A 13,178-nucleotide genomic window follows, 5' to 3' on the forward strand; every position below is an offset into this window, starting at 1 on the left:
CTTCCACTACAATAGTGACTAACAGTGGTGACAGGGAACATCCTTGTCGTGTTCCTCATCTTTGAGGAAAAGCTTTCAATCTTCCACCATTAAGTATGATGCTAGCTGTGGGTTTTTCATATATGCCCTTTATCACATTGGATAATTTACCCTTAAGTTTGGGGACACTGTATTTTCATTTTCTTTCACCTGCAGAGGTTTCCTAATTTCCATTGTGATTTCCTCTTTAACCCATTGATTATTTAAGAGTACACTGCTTAATTTCCCTATATTTGTGAATTTTCCATTTCTCCACCTCTTATTGATTTCTAGTATCATTCCATTGTGGTCAGAGAAGATAGATTGTAAGTGTTCCATATTATTGACTTTACTGAGACTTGTTATGTGACCTAAATGTTGTCTATCCTGGAGAATGATCCATATGCACTCAACAAGAATTTATATTTTGTTCTTGGATGAAGTGTTCCTTACATGTCTGTTAGGTCTTGTTGGTTTAGAATATCATTCAGGTCTTGTACTTCCTTACTGATATTCTGTTTAGATGTCCTATCCATTATTGTAAGTGATGCATTAAAGTCTCCTACCATTAATGCAGAGCTACTAATTTATCCCTTCAAATCTGTCCGCATTTGCTTCATATATTTTGGGGCTCTTCTGTTAGGTGCATATATATTTATAATTGTTATATCTTCTTGTTGAATTGACCTCTTTATCAGTACATAATGAACATCTTTGTCCCTTATAACTGTTTTTGACTTAATGCTTATTTTATCAGAAATTTACAATTATCTCAGCTCTCTTTTGTTACTACTTGTGTGGTGTATACATATATATATAATTTTTTTATATACTTTCACTTTCAACCAGCTTGTGTTTGAATTTCAGGTGAGTCTCTGGTACAAAGTATATCATTGGGTCATATTTCTTTTGGTCCATTCTGCCAATCTCTGCCTTTTGACAGGAGTATTTAATCAATTTACATTTAAAGTCTCTACTGATAATGAAGAACTTTCTTCTGCTATTTTGCTATTTAGTATTTGTATGTCTTAAACCTTTTTTGACCCTCAATTCTTCCATTAATGCCTATTTTCATATTTATTTGATTTTTTTTCCTAATGTATAAGATTCCCTTCAGTTTTCTGGATTTACTGGATTTGTTTTTCACATATTCTCCTTGTGGTTACCTTGGGATTAAAGCTTAGCATTCTATATATATACCTGTCATATTTGATTTGATACCAACTTGACTTCAATAGCATACACATACACTATTCCTATAGCCTTCCATTACCACATCTTTTTTTTACTTGTTACAATTAATATATCTTTGCACATTGTATGTCCAAAACTATATATTTATCATGAGTTTTTAATGAATTTGTATTTTAGCACCTGTAAAAGGTAAAAAGTGGAATTATATAGAATTATATATCAAACAATACAAAACAATAGTACTGGCATTTATAATTACCCAAATGATTACATTTACCATAGGACTTTCTTTCTTTATGCTGCTTTGAATTGCTGTCTAGGATCCTTCTTTTCAGTCTGAAGAGCTCCCTTCAGCATTGCTTGTAAGGAAGGTCTAGTGGTGATGAACTCCTTCTGCTTTTGTTTATCTGGGGATGCCTTAATCTCTCCCTCACTTTTGTAATAAAGTCTTGCCATATATAAAATTCTTTGTCAACAATTGTTTTCTTTCAGCCCTTTAAGGATTTCATCCTATTGCCATCTCACCTCCATGGTTTCTGATGAGATATTGACACTTAATCTAATTGGGACTCCTTGTACATAACATGTTGTTTTTTTTCCACAGCTTTCAGAACTATCTCTGTCCTTTGCATTCAACAGTTTGAGCAGTATGTGACAAGGAATATTTCTCTTCAAGTTTATCATTTTGGTGTTCTGTGGGCTTCTTGGATGTGTATATTTGTGTCTTTTGCTAAGTTTGGAAGTTTTCTGTCATTATTTCTTTTAATATTCCATCTCCCCCTTTATTTTCTTTATTTTCCTGAGACTCTAATACTGGTATACTTCAGGGTGTCCCAGAGGTCTCTCAGACTATTTTCACTTTTTATAATTCATTTTCCTTTTTGCTCCTCATCCTTAGTCATTTCTTTGAGTTCATTGATTCTTTTTTTCTGCCAGCTCCAATCTGCTGTTGAAACCCTACTGGAGCTTTTTAATTTAGTTATTATGGACTTCAACTTTAGTAGTTCTGTTTGGTTCCTTTTAAATTTTTCTAACTCTTTATTGAAATTCTCACATTGTTCATTCATTGTTTTCCTGATATCCTTTAGTTCTTTCTCTGCATTTTCCTTCATTTCCTTGAACATTTTGAAGGTCATTTTTTTTTTTTTAAGTCTTTATCCAATATGCTCATAATCTGGTCTTCTTTGTTGATGTTTTCTGGATTTTTATGCTCTTCCTTTGGATAGGCTATCATTTCCTGTTTCTTTATCTTGAAATGTTTTGCTACACAGTGTGCATTTTAATATTTTAAAATGTTAACCCTGGGATTTATCCTCTGAGATGTCTGGATCTTGAGTTTGTAATCAACTGGTGATATGACATAGATTTTCTTGAGTGTCAGCCCTCATATCAGGAGGGTTCACCCAAGGCATATGGAAAATACAGGGTCCTTGCTATCTTTTCTGGGACTGTGTCTTGTCCCAGGATTGTGTATGCTAGGGACCTTAGGAATTCTCCTGTTTGGAGGCATTTGAATATCCCCTTGACTTTCTAGGAGACAGACCTTCTCCCTACCCTGGGTGTTTCACTGCCATCCTTAAAGCAGGTAAACATTTCCCTGAGCTCATCTGCTTCAATTGTTTCTTACACTGTTTTCATTGTCTCAAGCTGCTTTTGTCTGGAGAGAAAATTCTGGAATGGGGGACATGCCAGGGAGGAGTTTCCCAACTCAGTATTTCACAGCCAGAACAGGGTCAGGGAACCACAAAAGGAGTGCAGGCATCCTGAAAACTGTCATAGAGCATGGATGAGGGAGGCTCCAGGATGGGTACTAGGAGCTTCTTTCATGCTTCCTGTGCTGATTTGAATGTAGTATGTCTCCCAAAAATGCCATTATCTTTGATGTAATCTTGTGTGGGCAGAGGTATCAGTGTTGATTAGATTGTAATTCTTCAAATGTTTCCATGGAGATGCACCCCATCCAACTGTGGGTGATGACCCTGATTGGATAATTTCCATGGAGGTGTTACCCCACCCATTCAAGGTGGGTCTAAATTAAACCACTGGAGCCATATAAATGAGCTGACAAACAGAAAGAATTCAGTGCCACTGTGAGTGACATTTTGAAAAGCAACTGAGAGTGACATTTTGAAGAGGAGCTACAGCCAAGAGAGACACTTTGAAGAATGCACAGAAGCTGAGAGTAGCTACAGATGAGAGAGAGTTTGAAGACAGCTACTGAAAGTAGACTCTTGCTCCACAGAAGGTAAGTGAGGACAAACGCCCCAAGAGCAACTAAGAGTGACACTTTGGAAAGAAGCTGAAGCCTAGAGAGGAACATCTTGGGAGAAAGCCATTTTGAAATGAGAACTCCAGAGCAGACACCAGCCATGTGCCTTCCCAGCTAACAGAGGTTTTCCGGACACCATTGGCCATCCTCCAGTGAAGGTACCCAATTGTTGATGCATTACCCTGGACACTTTATGGACTTAAGACTGTAACTGTGTAACCAAATAAACCCCTTTTATAAAAGCCTATCTATTTCTGGTGTTTTGCATCCTGGCAGCGTTAGCAAACTAGAACACTTCCCAAGGCTGCACTTTTTTGACCTGCCCAGCAAAGGCAACTCTTAAACTGTCTTCTGCACCTCTGAGGAAGCATACTATCTTTAAGTCTCCTCTGCTGTCTTTGTCCAGGGCAGACTGGAGCAATGGCCAACCTCAGAGCCATGACCCCAGCAATCCATAGTAGCTAATCAAAAATTGCAACCAGCAATTGACCTGTGCCCACACCAGAACTTTGGGAAGTGGAGTTTTATGTCACTTTCTGGCACCAGCAAGAGGGTGAGCCCCACTGCTACCTGACAGAATGGTAGGAGATGGTGATGGTAACTGTAGCATGGAGAAGGTGATTTATGCTATTTACTACTATTTACCAGCCTCTTCCTCCCTCTCTTCCATGGATGCTGCACAGTGTTCTACTGGACTCCAGATCTTTGAAATAGTTGACGCAGTCAATTCCTGCCTTTTTAATAGATTTTCTGGTGGAGAGACTGATTCCTGGAACTTCCTGTTCTGCCATTTTCTTCTTAGACATACTTCTTTTTCATACTTGTAGCTACTAGTTGATCTTTTAAATGAATTGAATGGATTTCATACTGCCACAGCAATTACAAAGATGTAATGCCAAAGTATCAAACAAGAATTTGCATAAGCAACTACATAGATTATACTTAACTCCATTGGGAAGTGAAATACTCCTCTATTTGGATAAAATAAAATTTGGTGTTATTAATTGCTAAGCAAAATGTTAACTTTATCATCTCAAATTCTGTCAACAAAAGCCTATGGATCTGCTTCAGTAGAAAACAAAAAAAAAAAATTTGTTAGGAGCCTTAATGTGACATCAATCTTCTTTCTTAAGCAGAATTGTGACAACTGATACTAATGAGGTAGAAGTTGAGAGCCATCTTACCCCTCTATTCCCCCCAAGCTTTACCTTTATATTAAACTAAATCTCAAGAAAGAAGTATACTTGAACTATATGAGATTACCTCACCATAGAAAAGATTTTAGTAATTATTATATCCCATGTTTATATTGAGGAGTCATATAAACAGAATTTATGTAATTCCATCCTTAGAACAGGAGTTGAGACCTTGTCCTGGGGCCCTCAGAGGACTTCCATGCTTTGGAGCACCTTTCTCAACTTTTTCTAAAACCCTTCATACTAGTGTTGAGAAGCATTGCTATCTGGCTGGGTTGCTCTGGGCTATATTGGATCTGCTTGGGGCCCTGCATCAATTTCTCCCCTTTTGGACAATCTCTGACCTTCTACTCCAACTGTGTGTTAACCAGATCCCAATGGAGATCCATGGATAGCACCAGAAGCCATATGGTCAACTAGTGGTTCCTAGCAGGCAGCCTGACAAGCAGATTGCTCCTGCTTAATGGTGCTGCATTCCTTTTTGCAGAATAACTGGAAATTGCATTGCCAGAATGGTACTGTAAGACTGATTTTGGGTGACTCAATTTTTATATATGGATGTAGATATAAATATATGTAGAGATAGATATAGAGACAAAGATAGAAATGATAAAAATAGAGATGACCCACAAAAATAGATGACCCTTTGCCCCTTACCAGCAAAAAACCTGGCTATATGTTCCTTTTCAACTAAGCTTCTTTGTTGTATTACTCAGTATCCTTTTAATACATTTCCACAAGGTATTGTACAAAATATAGTACAAAGAATTTAGAACTTGAATGGATGTGTTTCTTTCTTCCTGACAGTGGAATTATAGTACTCATCATGCTTCTCTTTACTCAGGCTTTCTGAAAGCTCTAGGGACTTTGTCAAGAGTCATAATCTTCAATATCAACTTCCTAATACTTACTCCCTTATGGTTTTGCATTTCTTTCTCTGGCTTTATTTTAAGCTCATTTCAAGAATATATGCTTTTATTAAAACCCAAGCTAAAATGTTTTGTAAAAATTGAAAAACTATCAAAATTGATATAAAATAAAATAAAATAAAGCAAAGTATTTCTTTTTCTGGAGGAAAGTTTTTCTCAGTGGGATGGTCAAAATGTTTATGTAAGAAAAATAAGCAGTAAAATACAAATGTGCTGAAACAGTCAGTTGTCAACTATTTTGTTAAAAACTTTTACTCCCTATAACCATGCAATAAGATTCAAAAATTCTGTGTGGTGAAGGAGATTAATCTGCACATAACTGAGTTCTCATATTTATTACTATGATCATAAATAACTTTTAAATAGTTTACAAAACATGGAATTCAGAATTTATTTATAAAGAACTCAAATGCTTCAGAACCCCAATCCAAATGATATGCCATAGTTCAAAGGAGTGGCAGAAAACATCTGGCCGTTCAAGGTCACCAATATCAGTTTAGAATATCTATGCCTGGGGATTTTTTTCTGTATCTCTTACTGCTAAACAATTCCAGAATGGCTTTGAGCAATAGTGTGTTATAATTATACTTCAATTGACATTTACATATTTTAACTTCATATCTTCAATAAAGAATGTGAAAGATAGGACAAAATTTATAATACTTTCATTAAAATGATCACGAAGTTCAATTAAAGAGGATTTAAATGATAGACCAAAGCTTACCCGGGCTATTGAATCAAGAAGAGAAACCAGGTCTCCTGGATTTCATTTCCAGTGTTCTAGTCACTGGTTTGTTCAACTCCCGTGCAAAAAAATCCATACCCAATATACAGTGCAAAATCCCCCTCGCTATGAACTGGTTGTCAAAAGAAACACGCCATTACCTTTCCCACATACTGAGGTTCGGAGCCCATGTACTCTTCCAGCACAAAAAATTGATTCCATACCCAGCCACGTTTGACTCGTTGGAAATGTGATTGCCGCCAAGATACGTGGATGACATTTTCTCTTGGTTCTCTGGCTAAAGTCTGTTGCGACTGTGGTTGAAGTGGTGTTAGGAGACCTCCATCAAACAGGACCCAGAGAAGCAGGGATAAACAGTTCCTTGTAAGCATTGGCAAAGGCTTTCCTAAGCAGAGTAATAAAGACTATAGCACCTAATGTAGAATTATGGAATCCAGGTTTGAGGTGTCTGTGGCCTCCACCACTTAGCTTCTTTTATAGCAGAAATGATAATGTGGGCATTAATCCTTTTGATGAAAAGGCTTCCACTGCATTATATTCCATCTAAAGGGACCTAAAAAACAGATTTACAAAAGTAGATTAAATTAATAAAATTACATGATGATTTCATCAGAAATATCATTACACCTGCTAATATTTAAAGAAACAGAGAGGGAAAAGTTTATTTAAGAAAATTATATTTGTACATGGTCATTGCTTTCAACCTGATAACTTGAACAAACTATCTAGGTTGTTTATCGACTTGAAAAAATATTGGTTACAATTATGCTAAAGATATTTTATAAGCAGAAACAATCATATTTTATGTAATAAACATTCAAAGCATAGAGCACAGATCATTGCATGTAAAGTGAACTATTGTTAAGGTTAGCAAGATTTCCCAATCTCAGTACTATTGAAATTTTGGGCAAGATAACTGCTTGTTCCCTGGGTTCTGTCTTGTTAGTTTTAACATGTTTAGCAGTGTTGCTGGACTCTACCCACTAGATGCTAGTAACATCTTCCCCATCTCCCCAGTTATGACAAACAAAAATGTCTCCAGGCATTGCTAAACGTCCCCTACGAGGGAAAAATCACCAATGACTGAGTCAGAGAATAAGAAGAAGGAAAAAAGGCAAAAAGAAGAAGAAGAAGAAGAAGAAAAAAAAGAAAAATTCCCTGAATCCCTGAAGTTAGAGAAGAATAAGAAACAGACCATGCAGGAAAGAACAAAATAAATTTATTCATACTAAAATGTAAAATGATTGATAATGCTTCAGGTGTTATAAGGATTCATAAGCTTTAATTAAATATATATATATATATATATATATATATATATATATATATATATGTTTCTGTAACCTTGGGATACTAGAAAGACTAGGTATATAGGAATTATTTTGTAGGTGGCATGATGCTCAGAGAGAATCTGAATCCCTAGCACACAGACAGTTTCTACTCAGCATTCAGGTAAAAATGAGCTCTGAGATTTTCTATAAATGGAGATTTTTCTTCTTTCATTCAGTCTTCTAGTATTTCTTCATATGCAAGGTCCTTTGTTAGGCAGCACATAAGAAAGTAGTCATAGTCCCTGCTTCTCCTAAATCAGTCTGGTTTGTGAACCACACAATAAAGAAACGAATGAGAGCACATCATGCCAATGCTGTGAAAACAGCCAACAGAATATCTTTACTTAGTTAAAAGCCTGTCGTAGATAACAAACTGAGAGCTGAAGGAACAGGAGTATTCCTGTGTCTTGAACACAGGAAAGGGGAGGATATGGTCTGAGCCAAGGTGGTTTTATGCATTTGGCACTAGGGAACAAAGCCCAGAGCCCATTTGCTGTTTAAAGGCCAAGAATGTTGGAAGCCAGAAAATACATACATTGCATCCAAAACAAAAGAAATGAAATCAAAATCAATACATGCTTAATTAATGTCTATAAATCATGGTGCTTTGTTAACGAGTCAGCTACAATTCATGAAATAAAATGTTTATTTACATATATTACTCAACAAGTACAAAGCATTTTTAATAAATTTTCACAATCATATATTTTTATCATCCTTGAGATAAGGTGTGAGGTAGAGTTTCCAAGAGTTGTACTCCGAAAGTGTTGTAAGGGCATTCCATAAAGGAGAAATAAAACAGGGTGTAATACTTTTTCTACTGTCTGAAGATGTGTGGTGTTTAGATACTGGCAAAAATATAAGTAGTGTATATTTTATTGAATCTTTTTGTTTTCAGGAAATAGTGTTCATAAAATGTTAATTTAGATGTTTGTTGTTCGATGTGGTAGCCACTAGCCATATCTGGCTACTTAGTACTTTAATTGTGGTGACTTGGGATCAAGATCTGCTGTACTTTTAAATTATTTAAATTTAGAGATAATACAAAAATCTAAAATATGTTAAAAATATGAAAACAATAGAATGCAAAATATATCAATAATTTTTATGTTGACTTCTTGTTGGCATGATAATGTTCTGTATATATTAAGTTAAATAAAATATGTTAAGCTTAATTTCCCCTATTACACTTCTCTCCTTTACTTTTTAATATGCTTACTAGAAAATTAAAATTCCATATATGCCTCATATTTGTGGCTTGAATTCTTTTTTATTGGACAGCATTGATTTGAAAAAATAGAGTTTAAAACACAAACTGCAGTTTCTACATAATAGCATAAAAAATTTATTCTTAATATTCAAAATCAAATATCTAACATGGACTGTATCATGTTTGTGGTGGCAATATAGAGAAAATTTGCATCTATTTTCCATAAGCCTGTGTAACATGGGAGCATCTTTTCTTCATCTGTTTTCATGTTAAATTGCTAACATTGGTACCCAAAGTGTTTCAGTCTCTTGATATTTCTCTTTCTTCCATGTTTCTTCCCATATTTATATCAATCCTACCATGGGCATATACAATACCAATGGAGAGAAACACACAAATAGAAGAAATGGATGGAAGGAACTCTGACTTCCCCAAAATATACTTCTAATATATGTAATTAAGTTGGATTTCTGCCCTCTTGTTCCATGAAATATTTCTCCACTTTTATGGAGTATGAAACATCAAAATTCATGTCCTAGAGTGCATTGATTTTTCAGGTCATTTCTATCAACAAGTGTCTTTTTCTTCTGTAGAAGAGACTTTTGATATTGGCCATCTGACTACATTCACCATCACTGCCACCAGCCTGCTTTGAGGTACCCCCACCCCTTGGAAGTCAAGGGTCTGTAAAATTCGTGCTCTGATCTCCTAGCATCATCATTACAAATTCTAATTTCACCATGCGATTCTCCTTCTGTCTGTTCTGCCAGAGTGTGCGTGTCTGTAAGGTGAGGGAATTAACTCATGAGTGGTAAGTAGAGAAAAGTGTGACTCTAACATAGAACCTGTGTTGTTCTGTAAGTGAAAGGCTGAAGTTCCTCAGGCCCAGATTCTAGTCTTTCTTTGGTTCTCTTTGGCCACATGTTTTATCTTTGCACGTTGTGTTTCTTCCACATTTTTGTGCATTTCCCCCTTTCTCTTTCACTAAGTATGGTCCTTACTTATATCCCCTCTGTAAAATTACCTTCTCCTTTGTGCTTACAATATAATTTTATATTTACAGGAGTATTTACACATTAGTAGATTATGTTTGCTAATGTTTCCATTTGAATGACGATTGCTTTTTGGGCTCCAGTTAGTAAATTGCATAGAATTTGGGGGTCTGCCAATAGCCTTATTTTTCCCATGAGTCCAGTTATTTCCCATGAGTTTAAGCAAAATTTGCAGAATGTGATGCTTTTTAGGAACCGGCATGAAATATTTTAGAGAAACACCTGAAATAAAAAATAAGGCCTTCTCACTGCATTTACGCTAAAATCCAGAATTCCTAATATGACATTTGTTAACTTAATGGGGCTTGCGTAAGCTACCTCTGCATTCTCTTCTCCCCATCTCCTGACTTCAAATGCTTTACCTTTAATTGATAGTAATGGTCATCATTTATATTATAAATTATTTGTGTAATCATTTGGTTACTGTTTTCTGGGTAAAGTGGTTGAATGAAAAGGAATACCTGTTTTGTCACCACTGTTCTTACCTGGTATATACTAGGTACCAAATCTATACTTACTGAGTGAAAGTGCAAGTAAATTATTCAATGAATGACAGTAACTAGTTTTTATTAAAAGTCTACCCTGTGCCACATGGTGCTCTAAAATGTGTACCTGCACAAAAGCTCTGTGGAGGATGTGCTATTATTATACACATTTTACAGATGAAACAGAGAAACAGAGATGTTAAATGAGTTGGTCACTGCCTACAAGTTAGTGCATGCCAGGCAGGTTTGAATCTAGGCAGTCTGACTCCAAAGTCCATCCCCCTGGATGCTGTGCTAAGCTTTCCCTTAGTGAACCAATGCATAAATAGATGAAAGCATCCATGTTTCAAATCTTGGCAAGACAAGGGATATAAGCTTAGAGACCTGAGATCTCTGAGATCTAAATTCTTCTTCCATTCCTAAGTAGGTATTCCAATATTAGACAGCTTAAGGTTACTTAGATCATTTAGCACTTTAAAAACAGTAGGGGGATTGATGATGTTAGGGCAATATAGTTTTTTGAAGTCAGGAGGTTCAGCACGCCCAGGACCCACCTACTCCAACCCCTCCTCCCAGGAAGTAGGACACACAATTCTAGACAGAGGCAGAAAAAATATGCCATCAGTGTTAATAAGATTGGACAGAGGTTGAAAATTCAGAAACTGCTGCAACAGCCTGGTAAATCCACCCAGCAAGACATAAAAAAGAACCACTGACCCAAAGTAGTTACTGTACAGATAGGCGGGCCAGCTGGTTTCCAGCTGTGTCAGGTTTCCTCGCAGTTAGCTTGAAATGTGAATTCAATCCTGAGATCACTATATGAGTTGGCAGCCTATTGGACCTATTCACCTCCTCTGTCTGTGATAATATACAAGATCAATTCCAGCCTTGGTATAATTTTAAAAAACGAAATAAAGGATGGACTTTGGAACAAGATAGATCTGAAGTGTAGTTTAAACGAAGTCACAAGATAGTTCTATGCTACATAACAATTTCTGTTGAGTAGTATTTAAATTTGGGAGACAAAATCAAAGATGACTAAAAGTAATGAAAAAATATTTTTAAAATTATCAGCATTCAATAAGAATGCATGTGTGTGTGTGTGTATCTCCTAACTCCCATTATTGCATTATGATACTAAAATCCATTCCAAGTCGCTATAATAATGCAGTCCTTTACCAAATAGATGAACAGATATTATTTTCAGTACATGATGCTGTTCCCAGCAGATCCCAGCCTCCAGCCACAGCTGTCAGCCAGGGAGCTTTTAAAGTGTTATATCACAACAAAAATAGTGCAAGGAGATTGAAGGAATTCGGTTCTTAAGTGAAAGGGAAACAACTCCCTCAGGCAGGAAACATGGCCTAAATTACAGGGAGAAAGTACGCAGAGCCATCAGCCTAGGTGTACTTGGCCCAGCTCCGATGGTGTTGTTATACAAGCAAGAACAGACTTATTCTGAGGAGTGAGCGCCCTATGGAAATATGCAAACTTTATGGAAGATATATTTGTTACAAGGGATGTCAGGGGTGTGTTTTATTACATATACCAGAATTCAGGGTGTAGCACTTACACATTTATATTTGGCTATTAGTCCTAAACTTTTGTATTGTCAAATGGCCCTCCAAAGACTTTCCAAACCCGATGATGAGACTCTGGAGCCAAACATTCCTTTTAGAACAAGGTGGTTTTAAAAACTGATCATATATCAAGGCAGGGGATACTTAGATGTGAAACACCCACTGACAGCAAAACTTTTCCTTTCAGCGTGTCTTCAAAGCTAAGAGATATCCAAAGGCTATGGTTTCTGCATTTATTTATTTTATTTTATTTTGTGTTTCTTTTAAGAATAACTCCTTTGAAGAGGCAAATTTCAAACAAATTGCATTTAAAATGTCCATTAGAGAACATCTTATTAGGTTGACAGATGCATTAATTATTTTAAAAAGTTATATATTATGGGCAATGTTCTGACAGCTGCATGTTGGATAGCTCTTTAATGGTGACTATGTCTGTGGACTATTTTAAATTAATATTCTATGGAGAAATTTTTTCAAGGGGACTTCTTACAGTTAAAAAAGAAAAAAGAAAAAAATTTAGTTACAACCCACCCATACTTATGCATAAATGGTCTTTTTGAAAGACTAATCAAAAGTGATCCCCATTCAGATAATGCAAGTGTTGCCTTGTTTCCCACATTACAAAGTACATCAATGGCAATAAAATTTAGGTAATTCTAAAATTATTTAAATGTGTACAGTAAACTACATGTGCCAGTTTGAATGTATTATGACCCCCAAAATGCCATGTTCTTTGATGCAATCTTGTGGGGGCAGATGTATTAGTGTTGATTAGTTTGGAACCTATTGATCAAGTGTTTCTGTGGAGATATGACTCAATCAACTGTGGGCAAGATTTTTGATTGGATAATTTCCATGAAGGTGTTATATTACCCATTCAGGTGGGTCTGAATTAAATCACTGGAGCCATAAAAGAGCTCATAAACAGAAGGAACTCAGAACAGCTGTGAGTGACAGTTTGGAGAGCAACTGAGAGAGACATTTTGAAGACAGCCTGTTTCAGTTTGCTAATGCTGCCATTATGCAAAATACCGGAAATGGATTGGCTTTTATAAAGGGGGTTTATTTGGTTAAAAAGTTACAGTCTTAAGGCCATAAAAGTGTCCAAGCTATGGCGTCAACAAGTATACCTTCACTGAAAGAAGGCCAGTAGCTTCCGGAAAACCTCC

The 13,178-nt window shown here is 36.1% G+C and overlaps 1 protein-coding gene across 3 annotated transcripts in view; it reads right to left on the reverse strand.

Moving 5' to 3' along the window:
• Positions 1-13,178, reverse strand: part of CDH12 (cadherin 12) — a 1,151,516-nt gene that overhangs the window by 369,778 nt on the left and 768,560 nt on the right. For all 3 annotated transcript variants that reach the window (XM_037799128.1, XM_037799130.1, XM_037799129.1), the window contains one exon: positions 6,492-6,904. In XM_037799128.1, the coding sequence (XP_037655056.1) occupies positions 6,492-6,722 (231 nt within the window). In that variant the 5' untranslated portion in view covers positions 6,723-6,904. The remainder of the gene's footprint in view (positions 1-6,491; positions 6,905-13,178) is intronic.

Source organism: Choloepus didactylus, chromosome 11 (assembly GCF_015220235.1).
Source record: "Choloepus didactylus isolate mChoDid1 chromosome 11, mChoDid1.pri, whole genome shotgun sequence".
NCBI classification, from domain to species: Eukaryota; Metazoa; Chordata; class Mammalia; order Pilosa; family Megalonychidae; genus Choloepus; species Choloepus didactylus.